At 42.9% G+C, this 19,540-nt stretch overlaps 1 protein-coding gene and 1 long non-coding RNA gene across 3 annotated transcripts in view; one reads left to right on the top strand and one right to left on the bottom strand.

Annotated features, from left to right (window-relative positions):
- LOC145989200 (uncharacterized) overlaps positions 1-19,540 on the bottom strand; it is a 383,184-nt gene that overhangs the window by 187,907 nt on the left and 175,737 nt on the right. The window lies entirely within an intron of this gene.
- Positions 16,485-19,540, top strand: part of LOC145989198 (uncharacterized) — a 36,955-nt gene continuing 33,899 nt past the window's right edge. The window contains exon 1 of the mRNA XM_083124500.1: positions 16,485-16,792. Coding sequence (XP_082980626.1) covers positions 16,522-16,792 — 271 coding nt within the window. The 5' untranslated portion in view covers positions 16,485-16,521. The remainder of the gene's footprint in view (positions 16,793-19,540) is intronic.

Here is a 19,540-nt window from a genome sequence, read left to right as displayed (position 1 = left end):
AAGCACGTACCTTGTCGCAAGGATGCTGGAAAAGGTGTCCTCCCAAATACAAATATTTCTGGCACCTTATTTCTGACATCTAATCTTAGATTAGACATCGCTACTTTATCCTCAGTTGTCGCGAGAGCACCGGCAGCTTATCAGGGGAGTTGTCAGCCGCGAGACGGCGCTTCATACTGCACGAATGAGACAGTGTCGGCAGTGATACCAACCTTAGGGACTTTTCACTATATTTCGCCCGCGTAGATTTTGCCAAATGAAGGAAAACGTAGGGACTTTTTTCAATCTTGGAAAATAACTTTTTATTGCGCAAAGGTGCAAAGCTTACTCGCCAGTCAGCTGCACTTTCTTCGTGCTCGGTTTGGAATGAATGGATTAGTTTATCTGGATACTTTAGTGAGGAAGAGAAAAAACAACTAACCAACAAGTCTCCATCAGAATTTTGGAACATGTTATCGGTTACCGAGAACTTTCAAGGCAAGTTATTTTTTGAAAACATTTCCACTCTCGCGAAAATAGTGCTAACATTGCCACATTCTAACGCGGAAACTGAAAGAATATTTTCAATGTTACCTAAGTGATACAAAAACAAAAAAGAGAAATAAAATGGGACCAGAATTGTTAAAGACTTCAGGAAATACAGCATCACCAACCAACATCTATCTCTTCACAGCAGCAGCATGTATGACTTCAAATAACATAATCAACAGTAAACGACTCAACGTTATTCATTAGGGGTGTGCGGGATCCTTTACTTTAAAAAGTCGTTAATTCTCGACGTTTTCTGCCTTGTAAGTTTCTGGAACTTATCGAAAGTTGTAAGTTTTTATTCTAGAAATGCAAAAACAATCACTTAAAGTGAAAATGACGTGTAGAATTCGAGATTTCCTGAGCTTCGGGAAATTTCGAAAATTTCCCGACTTGGTCGGGAAATTGCAAATTTTTCCCGTTGCGAATGTCGGGATTTAAAAAAAATTCCCGTCCCGACCCAAAACATTTTGTCCCGCACACCCCTATTATTCATTAAGGCAAAAATTTACAATACCGGACCCTTCTGTAATTTCTATGCTACGTCTTATACTCACGAAATAATTAGTCGTGATGATTTATCTCAAGTTAACATGTTGGGGTGAGGTGAAAAAATTGTTCATTAACGTGTAGAAGTTGTAAAATAAGCATTTCAATTCTCGCAATGATTCTCCGTATACAAGTATGGTAGCCATATTTGTTGATATGAACAATTGACGTTCGCAATTAGTTACGCTGTCTACAGCGTTGCCACACTGTTGATTTCATACTTGGAGAGCATGGATCGTGTAAGAATGGCGGAAGAGAACAGTAAAAAAGTTGTTAATGTTGTACAGATTTTTAGGTGGAGTGTGCAGGAGGATTTCGTGGGGTAATTAATAAACTTATGGATTTCGGTATATTGCCTAAAGAAGGGGATTACATGTGACAGTGACAATCACGATGTAGAAGAACATGTGGAATGTGGACTGATTTGATTACAGGTAAGTTTGGCAACAGTGCATCGATCGTAAAATTGCAGGATACGAAAATGGTGTCTTCGATGATGAATACGATTTTTTTATCGGTTCGTAATCACAATTAGCGCAAAACCATTCACGGATAGCCCCACTGACCATTCTCGGTAAGGTTAGGTTAAGTTAGGTTAGGCAAGGCAAACATAATTAAAATTTGGGGTCGAAAAACCAAGCACGGGTAGCCCCACAAGCCATTGACGGATAACCCCACGAACCATTCACGGTAAGGTTAGGTTAGGTTAGGATAGGATAGGATAGGCAAACATAGTTCAAATTTGGGGTCGTAGCAATATCAGGAATGTATATTTCATTTTTTAAGTATTGGAAACACAAAATCTTCCGGTAAGTAATGAGCAATCGTGCCGATCACGGACCACTCAAATTCACTTATTTTGCTATTTCTACAGGTGACCCACAAATTTTAACTTCAAATTCGTGATTAGGAGGCCTCAATTAGTGAGTATGCGAAATATTACAAAAATCGGGGAGGGGTCCTGTATTGTAAATTCGCTCCTTCATTAATTGTGGAGCACCGAGCAGAAAGATTTGGTAAGTAAATGTGTATATTTTCTCTTCTGTTTTGCATGCTAATGAGGTGTTGTTTTTTTAGACGCTTTACTTGGCGTAGGGACATTTGGTCAGTTGTAGGGAGATTTTTACTATGTCTGTAGGGACATTGCCGGAAAATGGTTAGCAACACTGTCGGTTACCAGAAGTAGTGAGCCTACGCTCATTCATGTTCACTTCTGTTTGCGTTTATCAATACGCGTGTTGTTTATAATATGTTATTGAGTTGGTGTGCTAGTGCTTTATTGTGTGTTAATTGTTATTCATTCATTAGTTATTCCGCTAAACAAATATAGTCTTGAACATCGAGTTTTTATGTACGATAATTACGTGAAAACGAACTCTTGCAGAAAAGTGGTGAGGCAATTACGAGAGACAGGATCTCTTGAACCTAAGAAACGTGTTGTATTGCTGTTGAAGGAGGTCATTTTCAATATATCTTATAACACACCAGGTTAGTGATCACTATTATTAATTTTAAATATCATTTTACGGTTTCGGTTCGCTTTATGCGCCGGGATGCTGTCTTCCCTTTCTGTCAACTGACGATAAAGTAGCAATGTCTAATCTAAGATTAGATGTCAGAAATAAGGTGCCAGAAATATTTGTATTTGGGAGGACACCTTTTCCAGCATCCTTGCGACAAGGTACGTGCTTATTCAATTGTAATTGTAACTGTAATTGTGAAAAGTGGAAACATTACAAAACAAGCTGTTTCTGTTACGGACTTCCTCTAACGCAATTTGCCGGGACCTGTTGCATGAAGGCGGCGCCGACCGGCCGACACGATGGCGGTGAACGACTGAAATAACCTCCCTGTATTATCTGTCCAACACGCTTGTCGGATATCACAAAACAGGTTATTTTTAATTCACACATTTTGTGTTACGATCGTGTAACCTGATAACGTGAGGTTGGGGCACATCATGGTACTCCCCTAGTTGACAGTAATGTGTTTAGTGAAGCAGACTTCTGCAACAACCAACATTCAGCATTCAGCCAATTCCAAACGTAGATCAAGAGAACAAAAGATATCCAAAACGACATGGAAAGACAACTCTCTTAACAGAATCACCGTACAGAGCAGAACAAACTCATCAAATAATGAAAGCATCACCCAAGTGCAAGTTGGTCTTTCCAAAGCAAAGATACACAAACAAGGCTCTACTGTCAGGATGTTTCTGATGAAGGTTGGATCAGATGTCGTGTTTCTGCACCATGCGATGGGCGCATAATTCTTATACAGGTGTATCAAGCGAAGACGAAAACGCAGTTCATGTTTGTGGTTTGTGTGAAACTTAATTGTTTGAGTAAGTTTACACAATTCTACAATTAAAACGTCCACTATGTTTCTATGATTATTCCAACTTTATAATGTTACAATTAAGTAGTATTATGACAATCAGTTTTTGTCACCTATTTTTTTTATCCTAGGTTTTCATTATTTTATATTTTCTGTAACCTTCGTATCCGCTTTAAGCTTCGGTAGAAAAACACCACGTTTCTGAACCTTTTGTGTTTTTCTGCTTTTGTCGACTTTTCCCCCTTTCGGTCGTAGGAGCTGGGAACTAACAATGTGCTGTGATAAATCTTTCACTATTTTTGAGCGACTTTTGTGCATTTGGCGACAGGAAAGTCCACGTGGGAGGCCAATTACTGAAGGAACATGTTACGTACCGGATAAGGGTAGAACTATTCTTTTCACCCCATTCTAAAGCAACACGTGTGCTTGAAGAAGCTGGACCAAGCAAAGAAGGGACGCTTGACCACCAACGTCGTAACTTCAGATTTCCGCGCCTAGAAGTCAGTCTGTTGTATTCGAAATTTCAAGTCGTCTTTAAATAGTGGCAGAACGGACAAACAGCCTACCGTCTACCGCCAGTTTCTGAACCGACAACACCTCTGCGACAGTCGGAGTAAAGATTCGGGACTTTGTCTTTTTCTACCGCGCCGTGTATTTTATCCTGCGTGAGTGAGTGACAGTGACTAGTTGTACGAATACGCAGTGTTAATTAGTGACCTGTGCACTGGATTCGCGTTATCCGTTTTGTGACGAGGAACATTAATACAACTATGGCGGGCTAAAATCAAGAGAAGGAGGTCTATGGGTCTTCCTAGCCTGCATGAAGCCGACAACGCAGCAGATCATCGCTCAGCGTCGCGACGTCACACACTAAAACGCCGCCACAAGCGCCACAAAAGCCACAAACGCCACATCGCCACAAATGACGCCCACAGCCCGATTAGAAGCCATGAAATGATACCGCCGAAAGCCGCCAGTCGAGACGCCGACGCCCGACGAGAATTCTACGGAGAGAGAAAGAGAGAGAAATTGGAAGATGAAGCGACACCAGCCCACACTTAGATCTACCGTCTAGAAGAGAAGATTGAGATGATGAAGCGACACCTACTGCGTCTTGAGACGACTCCGACGTCCCGCGTGAGATTAGCAGCGAGAACCCACGAGTACCCCCTGTAAAGAAACTTCGCCCGTTTTCGCCGTCCCCCCAGAAAGAGAGAGAGAGAGACGATGCGAAGCAATTAATCGCTCCATTACGAGGCCGACAAGATTATCGCCGTGATGTTGAAGCGTAGAAGGAAGGTGTGTCCAAGAAGATTGCGAAGTGCCGCTACAAAGAAGTAATGTGGGGAAGTGTTAGTGTCGCAAGGAGGACCGCAGATTGACGTCACGCCGCCGTTTAGAGGACTACGGTAAACGTCGCTGAAACGTCTAGAACGCCGAGATGGTATAGTATACTACTGTTAATTTTCTATATGTGTGAGTGATCATCTACCCAAGCCTCCAAAGATCGGCCGTCGGACGAAAAGATACCTGTATTTAAAGTTAAAAGTCGCAAAGGTATTGATTAAATTATTTCTTGCCAACATCATCTAAATTTCACAATTGCTAATTCGGAAGAGATATTCACAGCATACTGTTGTTTTTCCACGCTCTGCGCCGAGCTGTTGAGTAATAATGTTTATTGATGTCACCTTATATGCTTTACTCGGTAAATATTTGTTTAAAACGGCATAAATCGTGTATCTCTTGCAGAAATCATCCCTCAAGTTTGCTAAGTGAGGAAGTAAATTAACTGCGTGCTATTTTTAATATATTCATACATAAGTGTCTTCACTTTTCAGTCTGTAAACATGTGTGCCTTGCAGTTGATATCTAAGCCTAATGTTATTGAAGTTCCAAGGCGCATTAGTGATAATTCTACAACAATTATTTAAATGTCTAAATAAATTGCAAGAATAAAGAGTTTACGTGTCATGCCCGTTGGCAGAATGTAATGAGCACGCGCAGATGAAAGTTTAGTATCTTTAATTCTAAGCCAATTAACGTCTTCGGGCGCAGTTTAATATTCATAAGAAAAACTAAATATTGCATGGTGTCTAAAAAAGGGCCAATGTATTTATATTAATGTAATTTGTCCCTTGAAGTTTGAATGAGTGCGTGAATGCTGAGTGGTGGCCGCGGTGGCTCAGTCGGTAACGCGTCTGACTACCATGCTCAAGGTCCCGGGTTCGATCCCCGGCCGGTTCAAATCCGGGAACTTTTCTAACGGTGAAAGCGGCCCCGGCGCCCACCCAGCGTCGAATAACATGGGTACCTGGGGGAAACCCTGGGGGGTAAAGGCGGTCAGGGGCGTGATGCTGATCACATCACCCCCACTCACGACCGGATCAAGAAAGTGTGGGGCGTTACCCTCGCACCCCCTATACGTCTTCATGGCGTGGTGCTATGCACAGGGGAACACTTTATCTTTTTTTTTTTTTTTTTGCGTGAATGCTGAGTGAGAACGAGGGGTTGTGTAGAGTGTCTATTTTTGTGTGTTATATAATATACATTTTTGTTATCTATGTTTGACTATGATTTGTGTTCATACAAATAGTATACTAATCCTCATAACTGTTGGTATTTATATTTTAGTTCAACGTTAAGTCAGCAAAGCATTTCTGCTGGCTAACATCAATTATTATTATTATCTACGTCATTATTATTATATTATTGATTATTGATTATTATTATTATTATTCAACGTCACTTTATGCACGAGTCGGCTATTCGTCGGGGGTAAAAACCGATCCGGTCACACGTACCCTGGAATCAAACCGTTTAGCTGGGCCCGGCACCTAGGAAGGGGACTTCGGTCTCCGGACTAAGTGTCAAACATAGGTCATGTACAAAGGTCCGGTGAGAGTATGTAGAGCAAATAGTTAAGGTACCACTCCGTCTTGCCCCACATGCGGGCCAAGACGGGGCAAAGCTCTTTTTTTTACAATATATTCTAAATATTTGGCTTGTATTTTTCGAATATTCAATGAGGACAACATACAGATGGTTGCAATTAGATGATTGTTGTTGTGTTAAGCATATCTAGAAATAAACAATTGTTCATTAATCAACGTATTTTCCCTGTGTTTTATCCATTTGCGTCCACATGCCGTAGCAACCCTTTCTATAGTTCAAAATTTCTCACCCAGGTGTCATAACTGAAATTGCGAATCGGTAATCGAACATTCACGTAATACCCCATTGCTATTCCGGAACAAATAACAGTACACCGTATCGAGCGTGGATGCGTTCGAAGAGGCAGTCTCCCCCCTCCCCCCTCCCCTCCGAAGGAGAAGCAAAAGAGAAACACTGTAACGGATTCATTCAAACACGAAGCTCTTTGAAGGATACGGGAAGAAACCCTCTTTGAAGTCTCAGATGGTGGATCTAATTGCTCTCCAAAGAGAATCCGATCGTTTGCACGAGGCATCGCCAAAGGCAAGTTAGAACATGCTGATCAATAAGTGTTCAGGAGCGACGGCGCCAAGCGGGGTGAAAGGGTTGTTCGAATTGAACAAATACAACACAGGGGAGATAAATGTATCTTTACACACTTACATATTTTTAAAATCACTATGACCTATCTAATACAAATGCATTTATTTTGTGTCATCGCAAAAAAACAACAGCAACGAAGTGCACTATTTAGTGTATACCTGTAGTTATTAAACTCGGCACACCATATTTATTTTTCTAAAAATACAATTTGGCACAATTATAACTAAGGATATTTTATTACTTTCACTTTAAAATTAAGTAGCAATACCGAAAAATATTAAGGAATAATAAAATAAGCATAATAGTAGATATGTTGTTGTGCCCCGCGCCGTGGCCGTGAGGTCTAAGACATCAGCATCTAAGCATTAGCTTTGGGCCCTGGCTTCGGGACGCGCGCTGGTTCGAGTCTTTTGAAGGAAGGGTAACAAAGGTTTCGGCCTGTGTATGGGACCGGTAGCCACCTACCACTGTGAGGAAATTGGGGAGCTACGAATGAGTAGCGTAACCCGGTCACGGAAACCTATAACAACGACTGGGGGTTCGTCGTTCCGACCGCATGTTACCCAGTAACTGGTTGGATGATCTCCCACCTCGGGTGAGGGAGTGCGCAGGATCACACAAACGCACACACAAGCTATTATATAATACCGACAAACCTTCACAATGCGTAGAGTACATCAAGACAAACAACTTTTCCTTGCACGGTTTTGCCCATTGCAGCCTTCCTTTAGATGCTACGAGCCCTCGAAACACACTTCATGTATGCAATCACGCAACGCAAAGTCGTGTATATAACCACGCGGCACAAAGTTAGGGCTATCACTGGCTTATTTCCCCATCAGATAAAATACTACTCTCCATCCACGTTAAGAACGAAGGTTAATGTAAACAAAACCGCATGACTTCTGAGAAAAAAATCATTTCACATATATTAGTTTTGGTGTTATATTAGCCATGAATACATTGGTCGCACATGCACAGCTCATAATATAAGGTCCCAGAACTTCAATATAGCAGCTACGTTGAGTGACGTAACGTTATCACATGTACTATATCCCTACTCGCTAGATTCATGCACAACTGCCATTGGAAGAACCAACGGAACTTCACAGAAGCCAAGGTATTTGTTTAAATTAACTCATTCTTACAGCAGAGAGAGAATAGAAGCTGCATAAATAATGGCATGGCGACAGAGATTAAGTTATAACTGCGCCAGGCCAGAACCGGCGCGGAGACCGCCTTTCTGGCAGTAACCCTCTGTTGCCGCTTTTACCTGTTAAGGAACTCACAGTCGAACAGCCAAATTACGCCTACCGCTTCAGCAAGAAGTGACAACGTTAAAGTTCCCCCTCCCCAAAGCAGCCATTAGGGAAACAGGATTTTGTCAATATATCCGTTCTACGCTGTGATTGCACACCGGTTAATAGAGCGGCGCCATTGTAGGTTAAGCCGTTTACCTCAAGATATGTAATTAGCACAATACATGTATCATTATGTTGCTATTGATACTTTATAGAAAATAAAGATCTGCGTGCTCTATTCTGAGTAATTCAAGGCCGTCCTTAAATGTAATAGAAACAGAATTTTGCCGGCATGTAAGATTTTTGCCGTTTTAGTACGTTTATAAAACTGTCAGTGGCAACATTGAATTTGTAGAGCACGGGTTCTGTACATACAGGATAGAAAATGTCGTTTCTTGAAGGGTCGCAGCTTCTAAACTAGACCTGTACAAATCTACGTTGCGTTATTCTTAAGGTAACATTCCATTGCGAATGCAGAATGCTCACACGATCATCGCTCCATGGCTACTGAAGCCTAGGCACTGCTGCACACAACGACACATGACTTTGCGCGCCATCTTTTGGGAGATTCTGGTGGCGCGATTTGTAAATCGTCTTAATATTTCTGCCGCACCCTGTATATATGTATGTATGTATTCATATATATATATATATATATATATATATATATATATATATATATATATATATATATATATATATATATATATATCCGGTAGAGGCACATAGTGGTTCGGATTAAACTGTAGGTCCAGTCAATTCAAATCAATATTATGTATATATGCGTGTGTGTGTGTGTGGTGGCCCCCCCAAACTGACCAACCTAGATACGTCCCTGCCTGAACGAGAAAAGAGTTACTAAAATGATTAATTGATTTGTTTTATTTTTATCGAGAAAGCAAGGATGAATGATGATATGAAATTGATGAAGGGACACTCAAAGAACGTTATGCCCTGGTGTCGTAGCAAGATGTGCTAACCACTATGCCAAAAAGGTTGGCATAAAAGGTTACTTAAAAATGTTGTTTTAAAAGCGTCCAGACGAATCAGTCCTGAACCAACAGAACAGATATGTACGAGGGGCGATCAGGTTGCCCCGACCCTAACATAGAAGGAATGACGTTATGATTGATTTTTTGTTTTGTTATTGTTTAGTGATCCTTTATATGTTTTCATTCTGAATTGCAAGTCTGAGTAGCGTACAGTTTTCTTTTTACAGGGATTTAACTGAGTGAAGTTGTGTCAATGTGCCAGAATGGAGAAAACTGAGGGGAGAGCGGTGATCAAATATTTTGTGAAGAAGAAGTGGACGGTATCCAAAATTCATGAGGACTTGGTGGATACACTAGGGGACACTGCTCCTTCATACAGTATGGTGAAGAGATGGTGTCGTGAGTTTAATTGTGGGAGAGAGTCGTGTGAGGATGAACATGCAGGTGGAGCACCAAAACTGTCATGACGACCGAAAACATTAACAAAGTCCACGATATCGTGCTGAAGGATCGTCGAGTCACTATTCGTCATGTTGCTGAGATGTGTGGCCTGTCATATGGCACTGTGCAAAACATAATTACCCAGGAATTACAAATGAAAAAAAAATGCTGCAAGATGGGTCCCTCGAAACCTCACCCCAGATCAGAAGCGCACCCGAGTGCTCATCAGTCAAGAATTTCTTGACAAGTTTCCTTGCCCGATTTGTAACTATGGATGAAACATAGGTCCATCACTTCGAACCAAAAACAAAATCACAAAGCATGGAGTGGAAACACCCACATTCTCCACCAACAAAGAAGTTCAAGGTGCAAACGTCAGCCAAGAAGGTGATGGCCTCAATTTTCTGGGACTGCAAGGGTGTCCTTCTTGTGGACTATCTACAAAGAGGCCAAACCATCACTGGCACATACTACAGTGACCTAATCAGGAAATTACGTGATTCCATCAAGAAAAAGAGGCGTGAACTATTCACCCGTGGTGTGCTCCTTCACCAGGATAATGCACCTGTCCACACCTCACGCATTGCGAGGGCCGCTATCGCAGATGCATCGTTCGAATTGTTGCCTCACCCACCCTATTCCCCAGATTTGGCCTCCAGTGATTTCCATTTGTTCAAACATTTGAAGAATGACATTCGTGGGCAAAAATTTTCTGATGATTTTGAGGTGATAGTGGCTTTGGACTCATGGTTGGATGACCAGTCGGAAGATTTTTTTTTTGCAAGGTATCCAGGCGTTGGAGCACCGATGGGAAAAGTGCATTGGAGTTGCAGGGGAGTATGTTGAAAAATAAAAAAATATTGAAACCCTATTGCCGCTCTTTCTATGTTAGGGTCAGAGCAACCTGATCGCCCCTCGTATAATATTTCTCAAGACGTTTTTCCACGACACTTACAAAAATGACTTTCTTCGCTTTGCACTCTTTTTCCTGATACTTCGAAAATGTTGCAATCGATGCACTTCCGGTGCATCGTCGAAAAATACATGTATTAATGTATATGTTAAGTTATATCACCAACTTCAAACTACAACCTTGGTGACAATGAAGTTCGACCAGAAAGGAATACGTGATTAAATGCACAGAGGCATAGGCGGTGGAATGGGTGACCCGCAGAAGTGACGCATGTGTGTAAGAGGAGGCGTGTGAGCAGGCAAGAATCGTGATCCCAGCATGTTGCACCCAAGGTCACGTAAAGAACGAAAACGGGGAACTATACGCGTGACATTGAACTTCGACCAGGCACCAGACCCATACGGAAAAATTCCAGATAGTGGCGCATTGGACGGAAGCATGACGTCACGGACACGATAAGGGAGTCCGCCGTATATAAGCGCGTGCTGTGCACCGAGGAACCGCAGTGCATCATCACCATGGCCAGGGGCAAACCTATTGACAACACCGTGAGGAGAAGAGTGGTGGAGTTGCAACGGGATGGACTCAGTGAACGGGAAATAGGGCGCCAACTGAACTTACCCAAGTCAACCGTCCACTGCATCATCAAACACCACCAAAATACGGGTATTACAGAGCCAGGTAAGGCCCCCGGTCGAAAACGCCTGCTGAGCGTGCGTGACCTACGGATATTTAGGCGCTATATCCAGACCAACAATCATGTTTCTGTGGCCGAATTACGACTGTGGACTCGAGAACGCTTTCACATTGAAGTGTCAACCAGAACCATTCGTCGTTACCTACAGCGATGCGGTTACCGAGTGTACAAGGCGAAACGTAAACCCTTCCTTTCCATGTTGAACAAAGGCAATCGACTACGGTGGGCACGAATGTACCGGGGATGGACATTTCGGCAGTGGAACAGGGTTTTGTGGACGGACGAATCCATTTTCAATGTTGTGTACGGGAAAATACGGAAAACGGTCATTTGTCGGAAGGAGGAACAGAATGAAGCAAAATGTTATGCACGTCGGGTACAGAAACCTGCGTCAGTGATGGTATGGGGATGCATGACGGCATCTGGGGTTGGCCCACTACACGTCTGTGAGGGCATTGTGAATGCACACGCCTATACACGCATACTGGAGCTTCATCTTCCCACAGTGCCAAGGCACCTGTTCCACAGGCGGCGTCTCATCTTTCAACACGACAATGCCAGGCCTCATACAGCGCGGCTGACAAGAGAATGGTTGACTCGCCATCACGTGCGAACTCTGCCATGGCCACCATCGAGTCCCGACCTCTCGCCCATTGAGAACGTGTGGCGTGTTCTTAAGCGACGTGTGCAACAGAGGGGACCCACGACAGTGGCTGCTCTTATCGCCTGCCTGCAGGAGGAATGGCACCGCATCGATGTGGAATACCTTGAACGACTCGTCCGCAGCATGCCCCGACGCATTGCCACAGTTATTCGCCGACGGGGCGGCGTCATACCATGGTAAACAGGATCCCCTCTAACAGTGGTCGAACTTCAATGTCACGTGTAGATGGACGAAAATGTTTTATTTTGTGTGGACACCATACATTGCTGCGTTGCAGCGGAAATTTATGTTTTCCTTTGTTCCATGTAGCCTGCTGAATTACAGATGTTCAGCATATGCATGTGTTCTCCTTCTTTCACAACGCACTCCTATATTTGTGACTGGTCGAACTTCATTGTCACTAAGGTTGTACATTTCTTACATATATTTTCTGTGGAAACACTAAACAAATATCTTGTTTTGTCTTAAATGATTATTTTCTTCAATAACTTTGCACTGCTGTGGCTTGAATCCAGTGGCGTATCTGCCGCCCTCGCAACCCGCGCAATGCGGGGATGGGGGCGAGGTGTAGGGGCCCCGCAATGTGCTTCTGTAATTTTATGTAACAGCAGAAATTCGACAGTTATTGTCGCTTACAAAAAAAAGTTGATTTGCGAAACGGAAATCTGCTCCCCAGTAAAATCATGTGACGACATCTGCGATAATAAGCAGTGGTGCATTATCTCAGCAGGAGGGGCCCGGGTATCTTGTCATATGGGTTTCCTCCGAAATGCAGAATTAACTTATTTGCTCCGCAGATAGTAGTCGATAGGAAAATATCCCTCATCTCATACCTTTATAGCTACGCATTTTGTCGTAAACGTAGTGTAGTGAGATTCAGTTGCTCAACCAGTCGATTCCTTATTGTTACACAATAAACATCAAACTTGGTAATTCGTGCTTCCCCGTTGGCGCAGTGGTAGCGTCGTCGCCTTGTAATTAAGGGGTCCCGGGTGGAGGCACATAGTGGTTCGGATCCCACTTTAAAATGTAGGTCCAGTCCCGATTAGCCTTTCTGTGCATAAAGTGGACTTAAAACAACAATTCAATCAATCAAACTTGGTAATTCATGACCATTTACCGCTAATATTAGTGTTACACGTGATATTTAAAATGTAACTTCACATTAAATATTTTGAAGAGGGCACCAAGCCTTTTCATATGGAAATAGGAGCTGAAATGAATGTCCCACATTGTCTACACCTGATATGTTTTACTTCAAAGGACCCAAAAACTCAGTAGGAGGTGGGGCCCAAGGGCAATTATCCCTTATTTGCTCCGAGGGCCATTATCCCCTTCTCTGCTACGCAGGGTATACGGCGTATGAGTTAAATCTGTCCATTATTTTGTGAAGTTCATTTTTCTTATGTATTGAAATTTTGGGACATTTCTGTCGAACTAGTTCTTTTTTTCCAATGTGTTAAGATTTTGTGATTTGCAGTGTTCGATGTGAAAATTCCTAGCTGCGAATTTCCTTGATCGAGTTTGGGGATAGAAGGAAGGATCCTTGTATGGATCAGATTGAAGGCAATGCAGTAATATCTCTGGAGCAGGCGCACGAAAACAAGTCTCTGCACAATTAGTGACACGAGACGGCTCCACCAATGAAAACTTGAGAGGAAGTGGATTGCTTGGAGAGCGTGTACTGCTTCGCTCTGCCCACTCGATTTCCTCCCTTCTCTGCCACTATGCGCACCCTTGCCCCAGAGATAGCTGAGACAGGGTGTATGGGTAGAGGAGGATGCTTAATGCGAATTCGAGCACTCATGATCTATTATATTAATAAAACGGTTCTTGTTTCATGAAAAAGTCTTTCAAATATATGATCAATAGTCTATCGAAAAGAAGTGGCAGCGTTAAAATTATGAATAATGATATTGAGGTCCAATAACACCAAAATTAAACATTAAGTCTGTGGAAACCTTTTTTGGGTGGAAGGGTTCAGTGTTTCCAAGCGGCATTTCATTGAGAAACAAATTTTCAGTGAATAGAGTCCTATAGCAGCTTTATCTCTCAAGACCGGAGACCGCGGCCATTTCTTCATACCAGATAGCAATTGACTTTATGTGATGTTAGGTCACCACCGACAATGTTAGAGGTCCGTTTCAACACCCATAACTGCAGTGATAAGTTTGCTTGAGTATATTACTCACTATTAGTATTAGAAGGCTAATGTAATGTGAGCGAATCTTACATTGAATCTTGGCCTGTCGCAACGAAGGATGGCTTATAGAGGCTGAAGGCGCATCCACCTCAAAGTCCAAAAGAGGAGTGTTTACTATCCTTTAACAATTCCCCCCAAAACAGTATTTTTTAAATATCCGTGTATTACATGTAACATAATTAAAAAATGTTTTAATCAAAAAACACAAAAGATCAGGAACAAAATATTTGGCAGTGGGAAGATTCCTCCCCCTCCAAAAAATATTCCTGGTTGTGTCGCTGCGTTGAAATAAAAGAAAATACGTATTTCCAGATTCTTCTTCAAGTTATTTATCAGAGATTCAGATCATCCTGATTTAGTTTCAAGAAGGTACTACACTGATATATATATAGTACAAGTCGATAACAAAAAATGTGAAGGCAGAGTGTTTGGTGTAAAAGTTAATTTCTTGTGCAACTTAAGGGGGAGGGGAATTAGCTAACTACTGTACGTCCCACTCCGGCATCATGATTTTTCTTGTCACTAAGGGCGGGGTCCCCCATATTTTACTTTCCGGGCAGCCTCAGAAGACTGCGCTACGCCCCTGCTTGAATCTATATTTCTGTTAGAATATTGACTGAAATTCTCTAAAAATCTCTTTTTCATTAAACTTTACTGCCTTTTTTACGTAAAAATTCGTAGAGTCATCTACCGGTAGCGTGCTGAACTGCTTGGTTTTCATGGACCTTTGCCATCTCTCTCTCTCTTTCTCTCTCTCTCTCTCTCTCTATCTCTCTCTCTCTCTCTCTCTCTCTCTCTGCCTGGGCTGCACAAACTCTCCAGCTAGCTACGGGGAGAGTCTATTTCTCCCCAACTTAAATTCTGGCGCTGCTAAAGGGCGGTTTTCACGCGAACTAACTCCGGCAGTGTATCCAGGGAGCAAAATATCCGCCCAGATTACACCCAAGTTCTACGCCACGAACTGAAAATGCCGATATGTATATACTAGACGAATGCATGGAAGAGTCTATCCCATACGATTTATTTCTATTTAGATTATTTTACGACGCTTTTCTAGTTATTTCCTTAATCGCCACGAGGGTGAACGAGCGAAATGAACGATGGGGCAAAGACAGTGATACACCAGTGCTAGGGGTTTGAATGTGAAACCTCGGGCTTCGTAGCACCTTACGCTAAACACCACGGAGGTCGAATGTCCCATACTCAAACGTCTTGCACAGAGGTTAATCGAGACTGCTAAAAGATAAAGTTATGATCTGTGCTTTGCACGCTGTTGCATTGACGTACAGGCCTTGTAATTAAGCATCACGGGTTCGACACCTTGGAGAAATCACAGTGGTTCAGACCTCATTTTAAACTGTAGGTCCAGTCCCGATTGACTTGTCTGATCGTGGGGACACAGGGAATTTTTGACGTAGGGCATCATGTTTTGTCCATCTCGGGCATGCTCTAGATGATGTGATCAGCACCACTCTCTGGATGCATTTTCCACTAGGCACAAATTGATGAGAGGCCAGGCTGTTTTATTTCTGTATGAGATCACCCAAGAAGAATCGAACTCGGGTATCAGTCAGACACCCTACCAACTGAGCCACTGAGACTTGCGATATAGTTTAACTCCGAATTCGAACCTTGGCCGAATGTATGGAGCAGTGTGTTACTGCACAAACTTTCATAATGCATGGAGGTCATTAAGGGGAAATAAAGCATTTATTGACAACGTTTTTGTTCTTGACGTCTCGATTCGACGCCACCCTCGAGAAAGGACATTTAGCCTAAAAGTATGCAACCACGCCTCACATCTTCACAGGTGTCATTAAAAATTAAACGCACAATTAATATAAACAAAATATATGGACTTATTTATAAACGACCAGGCAGATATCTGTTTGCTAGGTCTGAAGAAGTGAAAGATCAACTAAGTTTGGTTTCTACTTTTGAATTACTAATGTGGGGCGACAGTGGCGTCCCCACGGTTTTCGAAAGTGGCCTATGTATTGTTTTTATGTAGTCAGCCCTCATTTTGCCATGTTTTCCTGCCTTTGACATTATTTTTATTGATACTGGGCCAAATGAGTAGGGGGGGGGGGTTGACTCCACACTAACCCCTTTGGACACGACACTGTGGGCAGATATGCGCTATAATCCACCAATAACTTACGTATAAATTAACATTTTCCACATTATTGGAGGGACACGTCTCTCCTGTTCCCCACCAATAACCACGCCCGTGCGTCGGTGGATTCGTCATGGTTGATCTGGAGGCTAAACGGTGCCACGCGGTTGGCAACACTGCGACGAGCGTTTAAGAGCAGACAGAGCTTAAGGTGTGGTGCGGCTGAAGTGAAGTTCTCCCCCGATGGACATTTCCATAGCCAAGGTGGAGAGCCTGTACGTTCCAGGAAGGAGAGGCAGGAACTTCACGCACGAGGAAACGCTCTCCCTGCTGGAAATATGGAGCGCGGACGAGTTCCAGTTCCAGTTCGAGAACTCCTACCGTCACGGGCGCGTCTGGGATTCGATCGCATCCCGGCTGAGGGAGATGGGCTATCGCAGGGACGGAAAAGAGCTGCAACGCAAGATGGCGAACATGCGCACGGAATACTTAAGGTTCAAGCGGTCAGCCCCAGGTGAGGTTGCATATGGTTTCTCTTACTGTCACGGGTTCGATTCTCCCCGAGCCACGTTGCACGGTGGCTTTAAACTGTAGGTCCTGTCCCGTTTAACCATTCTAGCATACAGTGGACTGAAAACGAGCCTTGATAGCTTAGTGGTCAAGGCTGTCGCCTTGTAATCAAGGGGTTGTGGGTTCGATTCACACGGAGATGAACTGCACGGTGGATCGGATACCATTCTAAACTGTAGGTCCTGTCCCAATTAGCCATTTAGCAAAAAATGGACCAGAAACGCAAGCTTTTGGCTCCTTGATAGCGTAGTGGTCAACGTTGTTGCCTTGTAATCAAGGGGTTGTGGGTTCGATTCACACGGAGATGAACTGCACGGTGGATCGGATACCATTCTAAACTGTAGGTCCTGTCCCAATTAGCCATTTAGCAAAAAATGGACCAGAAACGCAAGCTTTTGGCTCCTTGATAGCGTAGTGGTCAACGTTGTTGCCTTGTAATCAAGGGGTTGTGGGTTCGATTCACACGGAGATGAACTGCACGGTGGATCGGATACCATTTTATACTGTAGGTCCTGTCCCAATTAGCCATTGTAGCACAAAATGGACAAAAAACACAAGCTTTTGGCTCCTTGATACCGTAGTGGTCAACGTTGTCATCTTGTAATCAAGGGGTTGTGGGTTCGATTCACACGGAGATGAACTGCACGGTGGATCGGATACCATTTTAAACTGTAGGTACTGTCCCAATTGGTCATTGTAGCAAAAAATGGACAAGAAACACAAGCTTTTGACTCCTTGATAGCGTAGTGGCCAACGTTGTCGCCTTGTAATCAAGGGGTTGTGGGTTCGATTCACTCGGAGATAAACTGCGCGGTGGTTCGGATACCGTTTTAAACTACCAGTCTAAAAATAAAGTTCACGTGAAACGAACATCCTTGCATGGGATGACTCATTTATCCCCCCCCCCCCAAATGGAGGAATGGTCAGGGTAGGGCGACCCGAAGCTATAGAGGTCGTCGTTTGGAACCCTCTGCAAGTTGTTGACGCTTCATCGTTTCCTTGTCCCTTCATCTCTTATTAACGCTTTTCTACCTTTACAGGTTAATCGCGACGACGAATGATGAAGTGGTGAAACTAATGAGACAAACACAATTATGTCGCCTTTACTGCCACTTTTGGCTAACAGCGACGATGAAAGTGAACGGTCACTGAATTAAATTGATGAAGAGACGCAACTAACAAAGAGATTCGAAACAGAAATTTTTGATGAAGATGCGAGTCTATCACTACGCTGACATTTCCCTGACATTTAGAATATTCGAACGTTAAATTTGAGCAGTGTACCCGTTAATTCGCAAGAATGTGACGGACCGATTTTTGTGTGTGTGCGCGCCATCAGGGGTGCCCATCCCCCCAAGGCCAATGGCACATCCCCCCAAAATCATGACATATGTCCCCCCCCCCCAATCATGTCACAATCACCATAAAGTACTGAATTACGACAGCGTGTCTACTGAAAGTAACTTTCTTTGCTTTACTGAACACTATACTTGATCATCCCTTATTCCCTAAACAGGGGTGCCCATCACCCCAAGACAGTGGATGCAAGAACATTTTTACACCCATTTCTATGCACGCTTTTAAGAATATTAATTTACTGAGGTATCTATCAATACTTTCCCGCGATATTCACTATTTTCCAGCTTCTCTTTTCGCACTTTCGGCGCCCAAAACATGTGCATACCATATCACTAAATATAGTCCCCAAAATATAATATTCGAACTCTCCCCCCAGTACAGAAATCCCTTGATAATCTAAGATTTAACACTTTATCAAGAATTCATGTTTTTTCTCCCCTGCAATTTAATACTCAATCCAGCCACCAAAATTTCCATGCCAATTTTAGGCTTATTGTTTATATTGAAGAGTGGATATTGCCTTCTCCAAAACAAATAATTCTCATTTCGCACACCAGAATTTCCGCAACAGTCTAAGACAATAGTAATACACAAGAATTGGATACCCCCTCAATTTAATGCTCAATTCCCCTCTAACTAAAATACGCGCCATAATCTAACACTTAACATCTATATTAATGATTTGGATATTGTCCCCCCAACGTTTAATTCTCAACCCCCTCTCAGAATCCACGTGTCACTTTAAGTAATAGTTTGATATTGCCCCCCCCCCCTCCCGATAATACATATTACCCGTTACAATTCCCTTGGAAGTCTATAGATTGCTATTTATATAGCAGCAATGGTTAATTTATAACCAAAGGCGTCTCGTAAACGCACGCGGTGCATACTGCGCATGCGTGAATTGTGGGAAAAGGGACAGCTAGCTCTGCGACGACATTCATGAGCATTTCTACATTCTAATTTTTTCATATAGGAGAAGTATTTATTTTACACGTGAGCTCTGAACTAAGCTTATATTACATTTCTTGGATCTGTAGTGACGCATGCGTCAATTGTGGGAAAAGAATTATTACTTTCTTTCACTTCAGGTCCAAAAAATGTAATATAAGCTTAGTTGAGCGCTCTCGTGTAAAATAAATACTTCTCCTATATGAAGAAATTAGAATGTAAAAATGCTCATGAATGTCGTCGCAGAGCAAGCTGTCCTTTTTCCCACAATTGACGCATGCGATCACGAGACGCCTCTGTTGATAACGTAATGCAACTTGTATCCAACACTATATTGTTCACGTCAAATCCCTCCCCCCCCCCCCCAAAGTTGGGCGGACGC

Source organism: Lepisma saccharinum, chromosome 6 (genome assembly GCF_977018435.1).
Source record: "Lepisma saccharinum chromosome 6, izLepSacc3.1, whole genome shotgun sequence".
In the NCBI taxonomy this organism is placed as follows: domain Eukaryota; kingdom Metazoa; phylum Arthropoda; class Insecta; order Zygentoma; family Lepismatidae; genus Lepisma; species Lepisma saccharinum.
This window is presented reverse-complemented; position numbering and strand designations above follow the sequence as displayed.